We start from the raw sequence: 22,260 nt of genomic DNA, 5'->3' as shown, positions 1-22,260 counted from the left end.
GGAGGCTCTCCTCCATAGACTTCTATTGGCTTCAGTCCAATGGAGGCTCTCCTACATAGACTTCTATTGGCTTCAGTCCAATGGAGGCTCTCCTACATAGACTTCTATTGGCTTCAGTCCAATGGAGGCTCTCCTCCATAGACTTCTATTGGCTTCAGTCCAATGGAGGCTCTCCTACATAGACTTCTATTGGCTTCAGTCTAATGGAGGCTCTCCTACATAGACTTCTATTGGCTTCAGTCTAATGGAGGCTCTCCTACATAGACTTCTATTGGCTTCAGTCCAATGGAGGCTCTCCTACATAGACTTCTATTGGCTTCAGTCCAATGGAGGCTCTCCTACATAGACTTCTATTGGCTTCAGTCCAATGGAGGCTCTCCTACATAGACTTCTATTGGCTTCAGTCCAATGGAGGCTCTCCTTAGGGCCGGTCCTGAGCAATCTGGCGCCCTAAGCAGGATTTTTCTGTGGTCTCCTCTCCAGGTGTGGAACCAGCCCAGGGTTACGCCAGGGCTCCACCGGACGCGTTGCGTTGCGTCTGCGTCGCGTCAAAAAACGCACCGGTTCAATTTTAATGCACGCGTCGCGTCTCCGTGGGCAGTGGAGCCACCCTTCATTGATTAAAAAGGGAACATTCCCTGACGGTGACGGAGACGCGACGCTGACGCGCCCGGTGGAGCCCGGCCGTTAGGGTCTAATCTGTGCTCTCCTCTCCAGGGTTAGGGTCTAATCTGTGGTCTCCTCTCTAGGTGTGGAACCAGCCCAGGGTTAGGGTCTAATCTGTGGTCTCCTCTCTAGGGAACCAGCCCAGGGTTAGGGTCTAATCTGTGGTCTCCTCTCCAGGTGTGGAACCAGCCCAGGTTTAGGGTCTAATCTGTGGTCTCCTCTCCAGGTGTGGAACCAGCCCAGGGTTAGGGTCTAATCTGTGGTCTCCTCTCTAGGGCTGCGTTCGAATTCATTCCCTATGCCCCATATAGTGCACTACTTTGGGGTTCCGCCATTTTGTTATAGTGTCCGAATATGTAGTGAGCATTTTTGCACCCTAATGTAGTGGACTGAAATATCCCACAATGCACCGAGAATTGTAGGGACCATCCGATGGTCACTACAAAAACACAGCGAAGCAAATCTGCCCCATAATGCATTGCGCAAGCTCGCTCTTGAACGCACATGCACGCGTTTGCGCACACGTGCGCTGCTTCTGCATGCATGCGCTTATTGCGCTCCAACTCAGAAGAGGCAGAAGTTGAACCAGCGAAAGAAATCAACACAAATGTACTTTTTAAACTTTCGTTTCCCCTCTCTTTTCTTCCCTGGCGGATCTCGAAGCTACAGATCTCGAGACAAATTATCTGTGCATTTATTTGCAATTGTTTTGTTTTATTTATTTATAATAAAACAATTCATTTGCATTTGCAATAGTATTACTAATCTGATTCATTGTATCACCCAGGCCCAGCGCATGACGTTAGGAGAGGAATGAGTTGCTTGCTGTAGAAGGCCTTATATTTTAATAGTTTTTGGATTAAGGTGAGGTTGTAAAGCTATGTGCTAAAGTCCAATATATATTTTGTACATGCATGTGAGACACATTAATTGTGTCTCCGAACATATGTTTTATTAATATTAATTAATTCCTGACATTAAAAAATATATGTTATCTAACATTATTTCATTGAATTGCGCTAAATACATTAAAACTTCATTATGTAGGCAGTCATTTATTGGACTGCTGTTTCTGTTAACGTCCGTATTGTGAGCAGAGCTTGTAGATCGGCTACTTTTGGTAATTCTTTTACCAAAAGTACCCGATCTACAAGCTCACAACACGGACGTCGCGTTGCTTATAGATCGGCTATTTTTGCCGTATCCCCCCCCCCCGGATTAGCGGGGGTTCATAATCATGCTGCTGATATTTTCATATTGTCAAGGTGGTGCACTGTTTTCATATTGCTGGATAATGGATATAATATTAATGTATTGATAATAATCATAGGCCTATGTTATTTTAAAAGAATAACCTTTTTATCATCATTTCAGCAGCAGCGTTTTGACTGTTTTTTTGTAGTCAGTTGATTCTTCATATCCAAATGAGTGAAACGGCCGGGATGATTTGTTTATTTTTCATACAGTTCTTTATGAGGCGATCTGAACCCTATGGGGATTACAATGCAAATAAAAAGTACATGAACCCGCGGACCTATAGCGCCCTCTACCGATATTGACGTCAGAGTCGGTGCTCCCCATACAGGGAGTATTGTCCGAATGAATCACTATTTGAGTCCACTGAGTCTGGGTCCCCGTATGGGGAGTAGGGAACAACCCTAGCAATTCGAACGCAGCCCAGGTGTGGAACCAGCCCAGGGTTAGGGTCTAATCTGTGGTCTCCTCTCTAGGGAACCAGCCCAGGGTTAGGGTCTAATCTGTGGTCTCCTCTCCAGGTGTGGAGCCAGCCCAGGGTTAGGGTCTAATCTGTGGTCTCCTCTCCAGGGTTAGGGTCTAATCTGCGGTCTCCTCTCCAGGGTTAGGGTCTAATCTGTGGTCTCCTCTCCAGGTGTGGAACCAGCCCAGGGTTAGGGTCTAATCTGTGGTTTCCTCTCCAGGGTTAGGGTCTAATCTGTGGTCTCCTCTCCAGGGTTAGGGTCTAATCTGTGGTCTCCTCCCCAGGTGTGGAGCCAGCCCAGGGTTAGGGTCTAATCTGTGGTCTCCTCTCTAGGGAACCAGCCCAGGGTTAGGGTCTAATCTGTGGTCTCCTCTCCAGGGTTAGGGTCTAATCTGTGGTCTCCTCTCCAGGTGTGGAGCCAGCCCAGGTCCAGGAGCGTGTGGAGAACCACCTGAAGAGTCTCCTCATAAAGCACTTTGACCCCCAGAAAGCCGACTCCATCTTCACGGTGGAAGGAGAGGTGAGAGGGAGCGTTCTCGCCGAGGGTTCGATTCATTATTCATTCACTCATTTAACCCATTCTGGGCGGGAACCCCTTTTGGTGTTTAAAGCATTATGTTAAAGGAGAATTCCATACTAGAAGGCTTTCTTACCTTTCTTTGTAGTTGTTACGTCCCCACCAAAGAGGTCCAGGTGTTATTTTGTGCAAAAACTTTTTATTGGCTATTTCCCCTACCATAAGCCCTACATGAATTGCATTGAATGGGGCTATGGGGTGTTGTGCTAATTTGCTTATTTCCATCGAAATAAGTAGTAAAGTGTGCTGCTTGGGATATTATTTACATTATGAAGAGAGGATATATACAAAAAAAGAATAATTTTGAGCGATGGAAATAAGCATTTTTTTTATGATCTTTCAAAAATAGCAGATCTACAACCTCGTAGCGCTACGAGATATAACAATCAGAATCTGTATGTCATTTAAAATGTTACAAGAACTATTATTTTTGAACAATTGACAGTTTGTAAACCATTTCCTGTCAGCCTACTGTCTGTCCCTTCAAAAACCAATAAAAGGCGTAAGCCGCAAAAACAATATCTTTAAAAAAAAAAGAATGTGCACATCATGCAGGAGGCAGCAGGAGGTTGCTTTACTGATAACGAGCGCTTCCATACTCTGACACTTAGAAAAATAATCATCTGCAAGGAATTCCTTGACGGGAAGTAGCTCATAACATGTCTACGGTGGATTTGTATTAATCCATTTAGGCCTGACCTCAAAAGTTTAAAAAAAATCTTCTAAATCCTCCAGTTTTCTGAAATAAATATTTTCACGATTTTTCAAAAATAGCAGACCTACAAGCTCATAGCGCGCCACTCGGTGGCAAACGCATAGTAAGACCATGATTCGAGCTTTCCGTACAGCTGCAATGTTGGTGAGTTTGACGTTGTTTAATATAATTAGACAGGACTTTTCTGTGTGGATGAATGGGCTGTCTGTGGGAAGTTGCACCTAGGTAGCACCTTGCTGGCAAGATGGCCGCCGTGTGCATATATATCATCAACACGACCAGGATAGTGAATGATAGTTCATATCATCAATAGGACCAGGACAGTGAATAATAGTTCATATCATCAATAGGACCAGGACAGTGAATAATAGTTCATATCATCAATAGGACCAGGACAGTGAATGATACGTAGTTCATATCATCAATAGGACCAGGACAGTGAATGATAGTTCATATCATCAATAGGACCAGGACAGTGAATGATAGTTCATATCATCAATAGGACCAGGACAGTGAATGATAGTTCATATCATCAATAGGACCAGGACAGTGAATAATAGTTCATATCATCAATAGGACCAGGATAGTGAATGATAGTTCATATCATCAATAGGACCAGGACAGTGAATGATAGTTCATATCATCAATAGGACCAGGACAGTGAATAATAGTTCATATCATCAATAGGACCAGGACAGTGAATGATAGTTCATATCATCAATAGGACCAGGACAGTGAATGATAGTTCATATCATCAATAGGACCAGGATAGTGAATGATAGTTCATAATATCATGATTTGATTTCCGATCTAAACGTTTCTCGTTTTTTGGAACTTCAGACGACCCGCTTGGCTTGAACTAAATTATCTAAACCTTTCTGTGTGTGTGTGTGTGTGTGTGTGTGTGTGTGTGTGTGTGTGTGTGTGTGTGTGTGTGTGTGTGTGTGTGTGTGTGTGTGTGTGTGTGTGTGTGTGTGTGTGTGTGTGTGTGTGTGTGTGTGTGTGTGTGTGTGTGTGTGTGTGTGTGTGTGTGTGTGTGTGTGTGTGTGTGTGTGTGTGTGTGTGTGTGTGTGTGTGTGTGTGTGTGTGTACTCAGACTCCAGCGTGGCTTGAACAGATGATCGCTCACACCACATGGAGAGACCTGTTCTACAAGCTGGCCGAGGCCCATCCTGACTGCCTGATGCTCAACTTCACTGTTAAGGTACGCACGCACGCACACACCCCACGTGTCACTCCCAACAGCTAAGAACGAGGCACGGTAGTTCTTCCTCACTGGTGTATTTATCGTCTCGTTGTCAAACTGTTGCAAATAAAGCATAAAAAAAGGAACATTCAGATTAGAACCAAATCTAGACCTGAGGACGATTCTACAAATGTCTTCTAAATTCTGACAGTTTTCTGAAAAAAACCCATGCTTCTATATATTCTCAAACTATTTCATGTCAAGGACCTCCACAATTATCTGTATTTGGCCGCCAACCCCCATCTGAAAATATGTAGTTCCAGCGACCCCCCCCAGAAGCAAAGATATGAGTTAAAAAAACGTTCGCTCTGAAATAATATATATTCAAAGATTTGCGCCACATTTTCATGATTTTTCAAAAAATAGCAGACCTACGAGCTCATAGCGCGGCACTCAGTGCCGCGCTATGAGCTTGTAGATCTGCTATTTTTCAACAGCTAAAGCATAACATAATGCTTAGTTAAAACACCAAAAGGGGTTCCCGCCCAAAATGGGTTAAAAGGAGTTTGCCCCGACCGCAAACGATGACGGAACTACAACCCCAAAGAAAACACATCTTACCCCAAATTATATTTAGAAACTAATAAACTTAGAACACTATCAAATTGATAACAGTTGTTGTAGTTAATATCTCATGCAGGCTACCAGGGTCAGATCACCAGTGTATTGTGGGTATTGTAGTTGATCTCAGATGCAGGCTACCAGGGTCAGATCACCAGTGTATTGTGGGTATTGTAGTTGATCTCAGATGCAGGCTACCAGGGTCAGATCACCAGTGTATTGTGGGTATTGTAGTTGATCTCAGATGCAGGCTACCAGGGTCAGATCACCAGTGTATTGTGGGTATTGTAGTTGATCTCAGATGCAGGCTACCAGGGTCAGATCACCAGTGTATTGTGGGTATTGTAGTTGATCTCAGATGCAGGCTACCAGGGTCAGATCACCAGTGTATTGTGGGTATTGTAGTTAATCTCAGACGCAGGCTACCAGGGGGAGATCACCAGTGTATTGTGGGTATTGTAGTTGATCTCAGATGCAGGCTACCAGGGGGAGATCACCAGTGTATTGTGGGTATTGTAGTTAATCTCAGATGCAGGCTACCAGGGGGAGATCACCAGTGTATTGTGGGTATTGTAGTTAATCTCAGATGCAGGCTACCAGGGGGAGATCACCAGTGTATTGTGGGTATTGTAGTTAATCTCAGATGCAGGCTACCAGGGGGAGATCACCAGTATGGTAACAGTGTTGTATTGTGGGTATTGTAGTTAATCTCAGATGCAGGCTACCAGGGGGAGATCACCAGTGTATTGTGGGTATTGTAGTTAATCTCAGATGCAGGCTACCAGGGGGAGATCACCAGTAACAGTGATGTATTGTGGGTATTGTAGTTAATCTCAGACGCAGGCTACCAGGGGGAGATCACCAGTGTATTGTGGGTATTGTAGTTAATCTCAGATGCAGGCTACCAGGGGGAGATCACCAGTGTATTGTGGGTATTGTAGTTAATCTCAGATGCAGGCTACCAGGGGGAGATCACCAGCGTCTCCACAGCCTGTCAGCAGCTGGAGGTTTTCTCCAGGGTTCTGAGGACGTCTCTGGCCACGCTGCTGGACGGAGGAGAGGACCACCTGGAGAAGAACCTCCCGGAGTTCGCAGTAAGGCCCGCGCACGCACGCACGCACGCACGCACGCACGCACGCACGCACGCACGCACGCACGCACACACGCACCAGCATGTTTTCGTAAAGCAGTGTTTCTCAAACATTTTCATGACGCTTTCTGTCATTTCATGGGTTAAACTAGCAGCTCAAATAGTGAACAAACTAAATACAACTGTTTGATGTTATCTCGTCTCTCTCTCTGCGTGCGTGCGTGTGCGTGCGTCTCCTGCAGAAGATGGTGTGTCACGGTGAACACACCTACCTGTTCGCTCAGGCCATGATGTCCATCCTGTCTCAGGAGGAACAGGGAGGCTCTGCCATGAGGAGGATAGGACAGGAGGTCCAGAGGTCAGCTCACCAGAGGTACTACCCCCCCCCACACCCCCCTAAACCCCCCTATACCCCCCTACACCCCCACAGGAGGTCCAGAGGTCAGCTCACCAGAGGTACTACCCCCCCCCCACACCCCCCTAAACCCCCCTATACCCCCCTACACCCCCACAGGAGGTCCAGAGGTCAGCTCACCAGAGGTACTACCCCCCCCTACACCCCCCTATACCCCTATACCCCCCTACACCCCCCTATACCCCCCTACACCCCCACAGGAGGTCCAGAGGTCAGCTCACCAGAGGTACTACACCCCCTACACCCCCCTATACCCCTATACCCCCCTATACCCCCCTACACCCCCACAGGAGGTCCAGAGGTCAGCTCACCAGAGGTACTACCCCCCCCTACACCCCCCTATACCCCCCTATACCCCCACAGGAGGTCCAGAGGTCAGCTCACCAGAGGTACTACCCCCCCCCCCCCCTACACCCCCCTATACCCCCCTATACCCCTAGACCCCCCCACAGGAGGTCCAGAGGTCAGCTCACCAGAGGTACTGTCCCATGGGGTCCACAGGTAACAGGCTACACACATGTCCCATGGGGTCCACAGGTAACAGGCTACACACATGTCCCATGGGGTCCACAGGTAACAGGCTACACACATGTCCCATGGGGTCCACAGGTAACAGGCTACACACATGTCCCATGGGGTCCACAGGTAACAGGCTACACACATGTCCCATGGGGTCCACAGGTAACAGGCTACACACATGTCCCATGGGGTCCACAGGTAACGGGCTACACACATGTCCCATGGGGTCCACAGGTAACAGGCTAAACACATGTCCAATGGGGTCCACAGGTAACAGGCTACACACATGTCCCATGGGGTCCACAGGTAACAGGCTACACACATGTCCCATGGGGTCCACAGGTAACAGGCTACACACATGTCCCATGGGGTCCACAGGTAACAGGCTACACACATGTCCCATGGGGTCCACAGGTAACAGGCTACACACATGTCCCATGGGGTCCACAGGTAACAGGCTACACACATGTCCCATGGGGTCCACAGGTAACAGGCTACACACATGTCCCATGGGGTCCACAGGTAACAGGCTACACACATGTCCAATGGGGTCCACAGGTAACAGGCTACACACATGTCCCATGGGGTCCACAGGTAACAGGCTACACACATGTCCCATGGGGTCCACAGGTAACAGGCTACACACATGTCCCATGGGGTCCACAGGTAACAGGCTACACACATGTCCCATGGGGTCCACAGGTAACAGGCTACACACATGTCCCATGGGGTCCACAGGTAACAGGCTACACACATGTCCCATGGGGTCCACAGGTAACAGGCTACACACATGTCCCATGGGGTCCACAGGTAACAGGCTACACACATGTCCCATGGGGTCCACAGGTAACAGGCTACACACATGTCCCATGGGGTCCACAGGTAACAGGCTACACACATGTCCCATGGGGTCCACAGGTAACAGGCTACACACATGTCCCATGGGGTCCACAGGTAACAGGCTACACACATGTCCCATGGGGTCCACAGGTAACAGGCTAAACACATGTCCCATGGGGTCCACAGCTAATCGCCACAATACAACGTGTTGTTCCAGGGGTCACGACGCCAGTCAGATCACCCTGGCACTGGGCACGGCAGCAGCGTACCCGCGGGCGTGCCAGGCTCTGGGCGCCATGCTCTCCAGAGGGGCTCTGAACCCAGCAGACATCACCGTCCTCTTCAAGATGTTCAGCAGCATGGACCCTCCTCCCGTGGAGCTGGTGAGACACAGAGCCGCCCAAACACCACAGAGTTACCACAACTCCGTTCACTTCACAGGGTTTCAGTCCTATAGTGCGCCGTAGTCCTGACGTCACTCGCTATAACATGGGGTCATCTTTAAATCGTTTCATATAAGCATTGTGGTCCAAGAATAAACAAGCTGTCTCAGTGTTATTGTCAGGGAGGTGTCTCTGTATCGTTATATTGTCAGGGAGGTGTCTCTGTATCGTTATATTGTCATGGAGGTGTCTCTGTATCGTTATATTGTCAGGGAGGTGTCTCTGTATCGTTATATTGTTGGGGAGGTGTCTCTGTATCGTTATATTGTCAGGGAGGTGTCTCTGTATCGTTATATTGTCATGGAGGTGTCTCTGTATCGTTATATTGTCAGGGAGGTGTCTCTGTATCGTTATATTGTCAGGGAGGTGTCTCTGTGTCGTTATATTGTCGGGGAGGTGTCTCTGTATCGTTATATTGTCAGGGAGGTGTCTCTGTATCGTTATATTGTCAGGGAGGTGTCTCTGTATCGTTATATTGTCAGGGAAGTGTCTCTGTCGTTATATTGTCGGGGAGGTGTCTCTGTGTCGTTATATTGTCAGGGAGGTGTCTCTGTATCGTTATATTGTCGGGGAGGTGTCTCTGTATCGTTATATTGTCCGGGAGGTGTCTCTGTATCGTTATATTGTCGGGGAGGTGTCTCTGTATCGTTATATTGTCAGGGAGGAGGTGTCTCTGTATCGTTATATTGTCGGGGAGGTGTCTCTGTATCGTTATATTGTTGGGGAGGTGTCTCTGTATCGTTATATTGTTGGGGAGGTGTCTCTGTATCGTTATATTGTCAGGGAGGTGTCTCTGTATCGTTATATTGTCAGGGAGGTGTCTCTGTATCGTTATATTATCAGGGAGGTGTCTCTGTATCGTTATATTGTCAGGGAGGTGTCTCTGTATCGTTATATTGTCAGGGAGGTGTCTCTGTATCGTTATATTGTCAGGGAGGTGTCTCTGTATCGTTATATTGTCAGGGAGGTGTCTCTGTATCGTTATATTGTCAGGGAGGTGTCTCTGTATCGTTATATTGTCAGGGAGGTGTCTCTGTGTCGTTATATTATCAGGGAGGTGTCTCTGTGTCGTTATATTGTCAGGGAGGTGTCTCTGTATCGTTATATTGTCAGGGAGGTGTCTCTGTATCGTTATATTGTCAGGGAGGTGTCTCTGTGTCGTTATATTATCAGGGAGGTGTCTCTGTGTCGTTATATTGTCAGGGAGGTGTCTCTGTGTCGTTATATTGTCAGGGAGGTGTCTCTGTGTCGTTATATTGTCAGGGAGGTGTCTCTGTGTCGTTATATTGTCAGGGAGGTGTCTCTGTATCGTTATATTGTCAGGGAGGTGTCTCTGTATCGTTATATTGTCAGGGAGGTGTCTCTGTATCGTTATATTGTCAGGGAGGTGTCTCTGTGTCGTTATATTGTCAGGGAGGTGTCTCTGTATCGTTATATTGTCAGGGAGGTGTCTCTGTATCGTTATATTGTCAGGGAGGTGTCTCTGTATCGTTATATTGTCAGGGAGGTGTCTCTGTATCATTATATTGTCAGGGAGGTGTCTCTGTATCGTTATATTGTCAGGGAGGTGTCTCTGTATCGTTATATATTGTGAGGGAGGTGTCTCTGTGTCGTTATATTGTCAGGGAGGTGTCTCTGTATCGTTATATATTGTGAGGGAGGTGTCTCTGTATCGTTATATTGTGAGGGAGGTGTCTCTGTATCGTTATATTGTCAGGGAGGTGTCTCTGTATCGTTATATTGTCAGGGAGGTGTCTCTGTATCGTTATATTGTCAGGGAGATGTTTCTGTATCGTTATATTGTCAGGGAGGAGGTGTCTCTGTATCGTTATATTGTCAGGGAGGTGTCTCTGTATCGTTATATTGTCAGGGAGGTGTCTCTGTATCATTATATTGTCAGGGAGGTGTCTCTGTATCGTTATATTGTCAGGGAGGTGTCTCTGTATCATTATATTGTCAGGGAGGTGTCTCTGTATCGTTATATTGTCAGGGAGGTGTCTCTGTATCGTTATATTGTCAGGGAGGTGTCTCTGTATCGTTATATTGTCAGGGAGGTGTCTCTGTATCGTTATATTGTCAGGGAGGTGTCTCTGTGTCGTTATATTGTCAGGGAGGTGTCTCTGTATCGTTAAATTGTCAGGGAGGTGTCTCTGTATCGTTATATTGTCAGGGAGGTGTCTCTGTATCGTTATATTGTCAGGGAGGTGTCTCTGTATCGTTATATTGTCGGGGAGGTGTCTCTGTATCGTTATATTGTCAGGGAGGTGTCTCTGTGTCGTTATATTGTCAGGGAGGTGTCTCTGTTTCTAGTGAAAATGTAACTAATTCAGCAGCAGTAACAATAGCGTTTTCTCTCAGTCTTCATATCCATATGAGTGAAACGGCCTGGATGATTTGTTTATTTTTCAAACACAGTTCTTATATGAGGTGATCTAAAATCCCGCTATGGGGATTACAATACAAATAAAAAGTACATGACCTTTGACCTCTACCGATATTGACGTCAGACTTCGGTGCTCTATGGCGGCTCTTCTACATCAGTGGTTCCCAAAGTGGGGTCCGGGGACCCCCGGAGGTCCCTGAGGGAGTTCCAGGGGGTCCGGTGACCCCCGGAGGTCCCTGAGGGAGTTCCAGGGGGTCCGGGGACACCCGGAGGTCCCTGAGGGAGTTCCAGGGGGTCCGGGGACCCCCGGAGGTCCCTGAGGGAGTTCCAGGAGGTCCCCAGCTAAATGATAGTTTGGAACCAAATGGACCCTTATGGGTCTGTAACTGCTAGAGCCGTAAAAATCTTTTCTTATTTGGGGTCCCTGGCATAGCTTTTCACACGGGGGTCCGCGGGCTAATAAATGTCAATTTGGGGGTCCTTGCCATGAAAATGTTTGAGAACCAACTGTCATATTTCATTAGCCTTTCAATGGTACATTTCAGAAGCCCAGCATTAACCCATTCTGGGCTGGAACCCCTTTTGGTGTCAGCATCATGTTATGCTTTAGCTATTGAAAAATAGCAGAGCTACAAGGACCCCCATTTGAAAAGATATGCCAGGGACCCCCATAAGAGAAGATTTTTACGGCTCTAGCAGTGATTCTCAACCCAATTTCAGTTTGACATGCATTAGTCTATGGACCCCCATTTAATGGCATTTCTATAAATGAGATCCCAATTTATATTGTAAAATCATTGTTAATTTAACTCTGAGAGTACTCAGAGTTACAGACCCATAAGGGTCCGTTTGGTTCCATTTGTACACTCTCAGAGTTACAGACCCATAAGTCTCAGAGTCCCAGCCTTCATGTAGTCTCTGTGTTTTCAGATCAGAGTCCCAGCCTTCATGTAGTCTCTGTGTTTCAGATCAGAGTCCCAGCCTTCATGTAGTCTCTGTGTTTTCAGATCAGAGTCCCAGCCTTCATGTAGTCTCTGTGTTTCAGATCAGAGTCCCAGCCTTCATGTAGTCTCTGTGTTTTCAGATCAGAGTCCCAGCCTTCATGTAGTCTCTGTGTTTTCAGATCAGAGTCCCAGCCTTCATGTAGTCTCTGTGTTTCAGATCAGAGTCCCAGCCTTCATGTAGTCTCTGTGTTTTCAGATCAGAGTCCCAGCCTTCATGTAGTTTCTGTGTTTCAGATCAGAGTCCCAGCCTTCCTGGACCTGTTCATGCAGTCTCTCTTCAAGCCGGGATCGAAGATCAACCAGGACCACAAACACAAATACATCCACATCCTGGCGTACGCTGCTAGTGTGGTGGAGACATGGAAGAAGGTAATACTGCTACTGCTACTACTACTGCTACTGCTACTGCTGCTGCTACTGCTACTGCTGCTACTGCTACTGCTACTGCTACTGCTACTGCTACTGCTACTGCTACTGCTACTGCTACTACTGCTACTGCTACTGCTACTGCTACTGCTACTACTGCTACTGATACTGCTACTGCTGCTACTACTGCTACTGCTACTACTGCTACTGCTACTACTGCTGCTACTGCTGCTACTGCTGCTACTGCTACTGCTACTGCTACTACTGCTGCTACTGCTACTGCTGCTGCTGCTGCTGCTACTACTGCTGCTACTGCTACTACTGCTGCTGCTGCTACTGCTACTGCTACTGCTACTGCTGCTACTGCTACTGCTACTGCTACTACTGCTACTGCTACTGCTACTACTGCTACTACTACTGCTACTGCTACTGCTACTGCTACTGCTACTGCTACTACTGCTACTGCTGCTACTGCTACTGCTACTGCTACTGCTGCTGCTACTACTGCTGCTGCTACTACTGCTGCTGCTGCTGCTGCTACTGCTGCTGCTACTACTGCTGCTGCTACTGCTACTGCTACTGCTACTACTGCTACTGCTACTGCTGCTGCTGCTACTACTGCTACTGCTACTACTGCTACTGCTACTACTGCTACTGCTGCTGCTGCTACTGCTACTGCTACTGCTGCTACTGCTGCTACTGCTGCTGCTGCTGCTACTGCTACTACTACTGCTACTACTACTGCTACTACTGCTGCTGCTGCTGCTACTGCTACTGCTACTGCTACTGCTACTACTACTGCTACTACTACTGCTACTACTGCTGCTGCTGCTGCTGCTGCTACTGCTACTACTACTACTGCTACTGCTACTGCTACTGCTACTGGAACAACATATTTTCAGATGGGGGTCGGCGGTCAAATACAGATAATTCTGGTGGTCCTTGACATGAAATAGTTTGAGCACCACTGACATAGGAAATAAAATCCCGAAAACTGTCAAGATATTTTTTCTGATCTCAGGTCGTAATGGATTAACACAGTGACCATGTTTACATGAGGACTTTTAACCCCCTTTAATTCCGAATAAAAGTTAAATCCTATTAAACGTTGTCATGTAAACACCTACAAAAACTTAAATCCGAATGAAAATGCTCTATGCGATTTAAAAACCATTCCGATGTCACTGGCCGGATTATTCCGATGTTCAATGCGATTGAAAGAAAATTGGACTCATGTATACACTGCTTCGGATTTAACTTCATTCTGGTCCTTCTGAGCATATATGCTCATTTCCAAGGTGCTCCAACTCCAAGGCACTCATATCCACACACCCACACACACACACACACACACACACACACACACACACACACACACAGTCCCAAGAATACGCTATTATGTCCATCCTATCCCCTTGTATAGGCTATATAACTTGTCTATTCCAATAAGTTGCAACCAAAACGTCATGAAACATAAACGGCTTTGCAAATAAATCCACTAGCCTTGTGAGGCGCGCAGCGAAAAGTTGATAAATGCGATGCCCCCCCCCCCCCCCCCTGTTTTACTGCTGTGTGTGTGTGTGTGTGTGTGTGTGTGTGTGTGTTCAACAGTCTCTCTCTCTCTCTCTGGTCCAGTGCTTACAGCAAGAGAGAGACTCGCTGTAAGCACTGGACCAGAGAGAGAGAGACTCGCTGTAAGCACTGGACCGGGGCTACTATCCAACCAACAGCCCCAAAGCAGCTGCTGTGGAATGAAATGATAGGATTTCAAAGTATGGTCTTTCGTCTGTAATGTTTGTATTGTTGAGACATAGGCTACTGAATGAACTGCCTATATTCTATGTGTCCAACAGATGGCGTAGTTTCATGTGAAATAATGTGTCATGGCTTATATCACACCGACACCGTCCATGTAAACACTCATTCGGAATGACCATTTCCCATGGAAACCCGCAGCAAAAAACATTACTTCCGAAGTATTTTATTCTGAAGTATTTATTCGGAATGATCAGCCTGCATGTAACTGCGGCCTGTGTCTGGTGTGTTTCAGAACAAGAGAGTGAACCTCATACTGTACTACTCATACTGTACTCATACTGTACTGTGTTTCAGAACAAGAGGGTGAACCTCATACTGTACCACTCATACTGTACTGTGTGTTTCAGAGGGTGAACCTCATACTGTACTCATACTGTACTGTGTGTTTCAGAGAGTGAACCTCATACTGTACTCATACTGTACTCATACTGTACTGTGTGTTTCAGAGGGTGAACCTCATACTGTACTCATACTGTACTCATACTGTACTGTGTTTCAGAGGGTGAACCTCATACTGTACTCATACTGTACTGTGTGTTTCAGAGAGTGAACCTCATACTGTACTCATACTGTACTCATACTGTACTGTGTGTTTCAGAGGGTGAACCTCATACTGTACTGTGTTTCAGAACAAGAGGGTGAACCTCATACTGTACTCATACTGTACTGTGTTTCAGAACAAGAGGGTGAACCTCATACTGTACTCATACTGTACTGTGTTTCAGAACAAGAGGGTGAACCTCATACTGTACTGTGTGTTTCAGAGAGTGAACCTCATACTGTACTGTGTTTCAGAACAAGAGGGTGAACATCAACAAAGATGAGCTGAAGTCCACGTCTAAAGCCATAGAGACGGTCCATAACCTCTGCTGTAACGAGAACAAGGGCTCTACGGAGCTGGTGGCGGAACTCAGCCCTCTGTACCAGTGTATAAGGTACTGTACCTACTGTACTCCTACTGTACCTACTGTACTCCTACTGTACCTACTGTACTCAGTCCTCTGTACCAGTGTATAAGGTACTGTACCTACTGTACTCCTACTGTACTCCTACTGTACCTACTGTACTCAGCCCTCTGTACCAGTGTATAAGGTACTGTACCTACTGTACTCCTACTGTACCTACTGTACTCAGCCCTCTGTACCAGTGTATAAGGTACTGTACTCCTACTGTACTCCTACTGTACATACTGTACTCAGTCCTCTCAACCAGTGTATAAGGTACTGTACCTACTGTACTCCTACTGTACTCAGTCCTCTGTACCAGTGTATAAGGTACTGTACCTACTGTACTCCTACTGTACTCAGTCCTCTGTACCAGTGTATAAGGTACTGTACTCCTACTGTACTCAGCCCTCTGTACCAGTGTATAAGGTACTGTACCTACTGTACTCCTACTGTACCTACTGTACTCAGTCCTCTGTACCAGTGTATAAGGTACTGTACCTACTGTACTCCTACTGTACTCCTACTGTACCTACTGTACTCCTACTGTACCTACTGTACTCCTACTGTACTCAGTCCTCTGTACCAGTGTATAAGGTACTGTACCTACTGTACTCCTACTGTACTCAGTCCTCTGTACCAGTGTATAAGGTACTGTACTCCTACTGTACCTACTGTACTCCTACTGTACCTACTGTACTCCTACTGTACCTACTGTACTCAGCCCTCTGTACCAGTGTATAAGGTACTGTACCTACTGTACATACTGTACTCAGCCCTCTGTACCAGTGTATAAGGTACTGTACCTACTGTACATACTGTACTCAGCCCTCTGTACCAGTGTATAAGGTACTGTACCTACTGTACATACTGTACTCAGCCCTCTGTACCAGTGTATAAGGTACTGTACCTACTGTACATACTGTACTCCTACTGTACCTACTGTACTCCTACTGTACCTACTGTACTCCTACTGTACTCAGCCCTCTGTACCAGTGTATAAGGTACTGTACCTACTGTACTCCTACTGTACTCAGTCCTCTGTACCAGTGTATAAGGTACTGTACCTACTGTACTCCTACTGTACCTACTGTACTCAGTCCTCTCAACCAGTGTATAAGGTACTGTACCTACTGTACTCCTACTGTACCTACTGTACTCAGTCCTCTGTACCAGTGTATAAGGTACTGTACCTACTGTACTCCTACTGTACCTACTGTACTCAGTCCTCTGTACCAGTGTATAAGGTACTGTACCTACTGTACTCCTACTGTACCTACTGTACTCAGTCCTCTGTACCAGTGTATAAGGTACTGTACCTACTGTACTCCTACTGTACTCAGTCCTCTGTACCAGTGTATAAGGTACTGTACCTACTGTACTCCTACTGTACCTACTGTACTCAGTCCTCTGTACCAGTGTATAAGGTACTGTACCTACTGTACTCCTACTGTACTCAGTCCTCTGTACCAGTGTATAAGGTACTGTACCTACTGTACTCCTACTGTACCTACTGTACTCAGTCCTCTGTACCAGTGTATAAGGTACTGTACCTACTGTACTCCTACTGTACCTACTGTACTCAGTCCTCTGTACCAGTGTATAAGGTACTGTACCTACTGTACTCCTACTGTACCTACTGTACTCAGTCCTCTGTACCAGTGTATAAGGTACTGTACCTACTGTACTCCTACTGTACCTACTGTACTCAGTCCTCTCAACCAGTGTATAAGGTACTGTACCTACTGTACTCCTACTGTACCTACTGTACTCAGTCCTCTGTACCAGTGTATAAGGTACTGTACCTACTGTACTCCTACTGTACCTACTGTACTCCTACTGTACCTACTGTACTCAGTCCTCTGTACCAGTGTATAAGGTACTGTACCTACTGTACTCCTACTGTACTCAGTCCTCTGTACCAGTGTATAAGGTACTGTACCTACTGTACTCCTACTGTACTCAGTCCTCTGTACCAGTGTATAAGGTACTGTACCTACTGTACTCCTACTGTACTCAGTCCTCTGTACCAGTGTATAAGGTACTGTACCTACTGTACTCCTACTGTACTCAGTCCTCTGTACCAGTGTATAAGGTACTGTACCTACTGTACTCCTACTGTACCTACTGTACTCCTACTGTACTCCTACTGTACTCCTACTGTACCTACTGTACTCCTACTGTACCTACTGTACTCAGCCCTCTGTACCAGTGTATAAGGTACTGTACCTACTGTACTCCTACTGTACCTACTGTACTCCTACTGTACTCAGTCATCTGTACCAGTGTATAAGGTACTGTACCTACTGTACTCCTACTGTACCTACTGTACTCCTACTGTACCTACTGTACTCAGTCATCTGTACCAGTGTATAAGGTACTGTACCTACTGTACTCAGTCATCTGTACCAGTGTATAAGGTACTGTACCTACTGTACTCCTACTGTACCTACTGTACTCCTACTGTACCTACTGTACTCAGTCATCTGTACCAGTGTATAAGGTACTGTACCTACTGTACTCCTACTGTACCTACTGTACTCAGTCCTCTGTACCAGTGTATAAGGTACTGTACCTACTGTACTCCTACTGTACCTACTGTACTCCTACTGTACCTACTGTACTCAGTCCTCTGTACCAGTGTATAAGGTACTGTACCTACTGTACTCCTACTGTACCTACTGTACTCCTACTGTACCTACTGTACTCCTACTGTACCTACTGTACTCCTACTGTACTCAGTCCTCTGTACCAGTGTATAAGGTACTGTACCTACTGTACTCCTACTGTACCTACTGTACTCCTACTGTACCTACTGTACTCCTACTGTACTCAGTCCTCTGTACCAGTGTATAAGGTACTGTACCTACTGTACTCCTACTGTACCTACTGTACTCCTACTGTACCTACTGTACTCCTACTGTACCTACTGTACTCCTACTGTACTCAGTCCTCTGTACCAGTGTATAAGGTACTGTACCTACTGTACTCCTACTGTACCTACTGTACTCCTACTGTACCTACTGTACTCCTACTGTACTCAGTCCTCTGTACCAGTGTATAAGGTACTGTACCTACTGTACTCCTACTGTACCTACTGTACTCCTACTGTACCTACTGTACTCAGTCCTCTGTACCAGTGTATAAGGTACTGTACCTACTGCACTCCTACTGTACCTACTGTACTCAGTCCTCTGTACCAGTGTATAAGGTACTGTACCTACTGTACTCCTACTGTACTCAGTCCTCTGTACCAGTGTATAAGGTACTGTACCTACTGTACTCCTACTGTACTCAGTCCTCTGTACCAGTGTATAAGGTACTGTACCTACTGTACTCCTACTGTACTCAGTCCTCTGTACCAGTGTATAAGGTACTGTACCTACTGTACTCCTACTGTACTCCTACTGTACCTACTGTACTCCTACTGTACCTACTGTACTCCTACTGTACTCCTACTGTACCTACTGTACTCCTACTGTACTCCTACTGTACCTACTGTACTCCTACTGTACTCCTACTGTACCTACTGTACTCCTACTGTACCTACTGTACTCAGCCCTCTGTACCAGTGTATAAGGTACTGTACCTACTGTACTCCTACTGTACCTACTGTACTCCTACTGTACTCAGTCCTCTGTACCAGTGTATAAGGTACTGTACCTACTGTACTCCTACTGTACTCCTACTGTACCTACTGTACTCCTACTGTACCTACTGTACTCAGCCCTCTGTACCAGTGTATAAGGTACTGTACCTACTGTACTCCTACTGTACTCAGTCCTCTGTACCAGTGTATAAGGTACTGTACCTACTGTACTCCTACTGTACCTACTGTACTCCTACTGTACCTACTGTACTCAGTCATCTGTACCAGTGTATAAGGTACTGTACCTACTGTACTCAGTCATCTGTACCAGTGTATAAGGTACTGTACCTACTGTACTCCTACTGTACCTACTGTACTCCTACTGTACCTACTGTACTCAGTCATCTGTACCAGTGTATACGGTACTGTACCTACTGTACTCAGTCATCTGTACCAGTGTATAAGGTACTGTACCTACTGTACTCCTACTGTACCTACTGCACTCCTACTGTACCTACTGTACTCCTACTGTACTCCTACTGTACCTACTGTACTCCTACTGTACTCCTACTGTACTCCTACTGTACTCCTACTGTACCTACTGTACTCAGTCCTCTGTACCAGTGTATAAGGTACTGTACCTACTGTACTCCTACTGTACTCCTACTGTACTCAGTCATCTGTACCAGTGTATAAGGTACTGTACCTACTGTACTCCTACTGTACCTACTGTACTCAGTCCTCTGTACCAGTGTATAAGGTACTGTACCTACTGTACTCCTACTGTACCTACTGTACTCAGTCCTCTGTACCAGTGTATAAGGTACTGTACCTACTGTACTCCTACTGTACCTACTGTACTCCTACTGTACCTACTGTACTCAGTCCTCTGTACCAGTGTATAAGGTACTGTACCTACTGTACTCCTACTGTACTCAGTCCTCTGTACCAGTGTATAAGGTACTGTACCTACTGTACTCCTACTGTACTCAGTCCTCTGTACCAGTGTATAAGGTACTGTACCTACTGTACTCCTACTGTACTCAGTCCTCTGTACCAGTGTATAAGGTACTGTACCTACTGTACTCCTACTGTACTCCTACTGTACCTACTGTACTCCTACTGTACCTACTGTACTCAGCCCTCTGTACCAGTGTATAAGGTACTGTACCTACTGTACTCCTACTGTACCTACTGTACTCCTACTGTACTCCTACTGTACTCAGTCCTCTGTACCAGTGTATAAGGTACTGTACCTACTGTACTCCTACTGTACTCCTACTGTACCTACTGTACTCCTACTGTACCTACTGTACTCAGCCCTCTGTACCAGTGTATAAGGTACTGTACCTACTGTACTCCTACTGTACTCCTACTGTACCTACTGTACTCCTACTGTACCTACTGTACTCAGTCATCTGTACCAGTGTATAAGGTACTGTACCTACTGTACTCAGTCATCTGTACCAGTGTATAAGGTACTGTACCTACTGTACTCCTACTGTACCTACTGTACTCAGTCCTCTGTACCAGTGTATAAGGTACTGTACCTACTGTACTCCTACTGTACCTACTGTACTCCTACTGTACCTACTGTACTCAGTCCTCTGTACCAGTGTATAAGGTACTGTACCTACTGTACTCCTACTGTACCTACTGTACTCAGTCCTCTGTACCAGTGTATAAGGTACTGTACCTACTGTACTCCTACTGTACCTACTGTACTCCTACTGTACCTACTGTACTCCTACTGTACCTACTGTACTCCTACTGTACCTACTGTACTCCTACTGTACTCAGCCCTCTGTACCAGTGTATAAGGTACTGTACCTACTGTACTCCTACTGTACTCCTACTGTACCTACTGTACTCCTACTGTACCTACTGTACTCAGCCCTCTGTACCAGTGTATAAGGTACTGTACCTACTGTACTCCTACTGTACCTACTGTACTCAGTCCTCTGTACCAGTGTATAAGGTACTGTACCTACTGTACTCCTACTGTACCTACTGTACTCAGTCCTCTGTACCAGTGTATAAGGTACTGTACCTACTGTACTCCTACTGTACCTACTGTACTCCTACTGTACTCAGTCCTCTGTACCAGTGTATAAGGTACTGTACCTACTGTACTCCTACTGTACTCCTACTGTACCTACTGTACTCCTACTGTACCTACTGTACTCAGCCCTCTGTACCAGTGTATAAGGTACTGTACTCCTACTGTACCTACTGTACTCCTACTGTACTCCTACTGTACTCAGTCCTCTGTACCAGTGTATAAGGTACTGTACCTACTGTACTCCTACTGTACTCCTACTGTACTCCTACTGTACCTACTGTACTCAGCCCTCTGTACCAGTGTATAAGGTACTGTACCTACTGTACTCCTACTGTACTCAGTCCTCTGTACCAGTGTATAAGGTACTGTACTCCTACTGTACCTACTGTACTCAGCCCTCTGTACCAGTGTATAAGGTACTGTACCTACTGTACTCCTACTGTACTCCTACTGTACCTACTGTACTCCTACTGTACCTACTGTACTCCTACTGTACCTACTGTACTCCTACTGTACTCAGCCCTCTGTACCAGTGTATAAGGTACTGTACCTACTGTACTCCTACTGTACCTACTGTACTCAGCCCTCTGTACCAGTGTATAAGGTACTGTACCTACTGTACTCCTACTGTACTCCTACTGTACTCCTACTGTACCTACTGTACTCCTACTGTACCTACTGTACTCCTACTGTACCTACTGTACTCAGCCCTCTGTACCAGTGTATAAGGTACTGTACCTACTGTACTCCTACTGTACTCCTACTGTACCTACTGTACTCCTACTGTACCTACTGTACTCCTACTGTACCTACTGTACTCAGCCCTCTGTACCAGTGTATAAGGTACTGTACCTACTGTACTCCTACTGTACCTACTGTACTCCTACTGTACCTACTGTACATACTGTACTCAGCCCTCTGTACCAGTGTATAAGGTACTGTACCTACTGTACTCCTACTGTACCTACTGTACTCCTACTGTACCTTCTGTACTCAGCCCTCTGTACCAGTGTATAAGGTACTGTACCTACTGTACTCCTACTGTACTCAGTCCTCTGTACCAGTGTATAAGGTACTGTACTCCTACTGTACCTACTGTACTCAGCCCTCTGTACCAGTGTATAAGGTACTGTACCTACTGTACTCCTACTGTACTCCTACTGTACTCCTACTGTACTCCTACTGTACCTACTGTACTCCTACTGTACCCCTACTGTACCTACTGTACCTACTGTACTCAGTCCTCTGTACTCAGTGTATAAGGTGAGCAGGGACTCCTTGGACTCCCGTTCCCATAGGGGGCGC

General features: G+C 46.2%; 1 protein-coding gene across 1 annotated transcript in view; it reads left to right on the top strand.

The window, feature by feature from the left end:
- The window catches only part of nelfcd (negative elongation factor complex member C/D), a 47,270-nt gene that overhangs the window by 5,865 nt on the left and 19,145 nt on the right, over window positions 1-22,260 (top strand). The window contains exons 4-10 of the mRNA XM_079490967.1: window positions 2,794-2,903; window positions 4,772-4,879; window positions 6,424-6,576; window positions 6,815-6,945; window positions 8,564-8,729; window positions 12,411-12,545; window positions 15,156-15,295. Of these exons, the coding sequence (XP_079347093.1) occupies window positions 2,794-2,903; window positions 4,772-4,879; window positions 6,424-6,576; window positions 6,815-6,945; window positions 8,564-8,729; window positions 12,411-12,545; window positions 15,156-15,295 (943 nt within the window). The remainder of the gene's footprint in view (window positions 1-2,793; window positions 2,904-4,771; window positions 4,880-6,423; window positions 6,577-6,814; window positions 6,946-8,563; window positions 8,730-12,410; window positions 12,546-15,155; window positions 15,296-22,260) is intronic.

The sequence above is a fragment of the Electrona antarctica genome, assembly GCF_951216825.1.
Source record: "Electrona antarctica genome assembly, chromosome: 21".
NCBI classification, from domain to species: Eukaryota; Metazoa; Chordata; class Actinopteri; order Myctophiformes; family Myctophidae; genus Electrona; species Electrona antarctica.
Note: the sequence above shows the minus strand (reverse complement) of the source record. Positions and strands in the feature narration are given on the sequence as shown.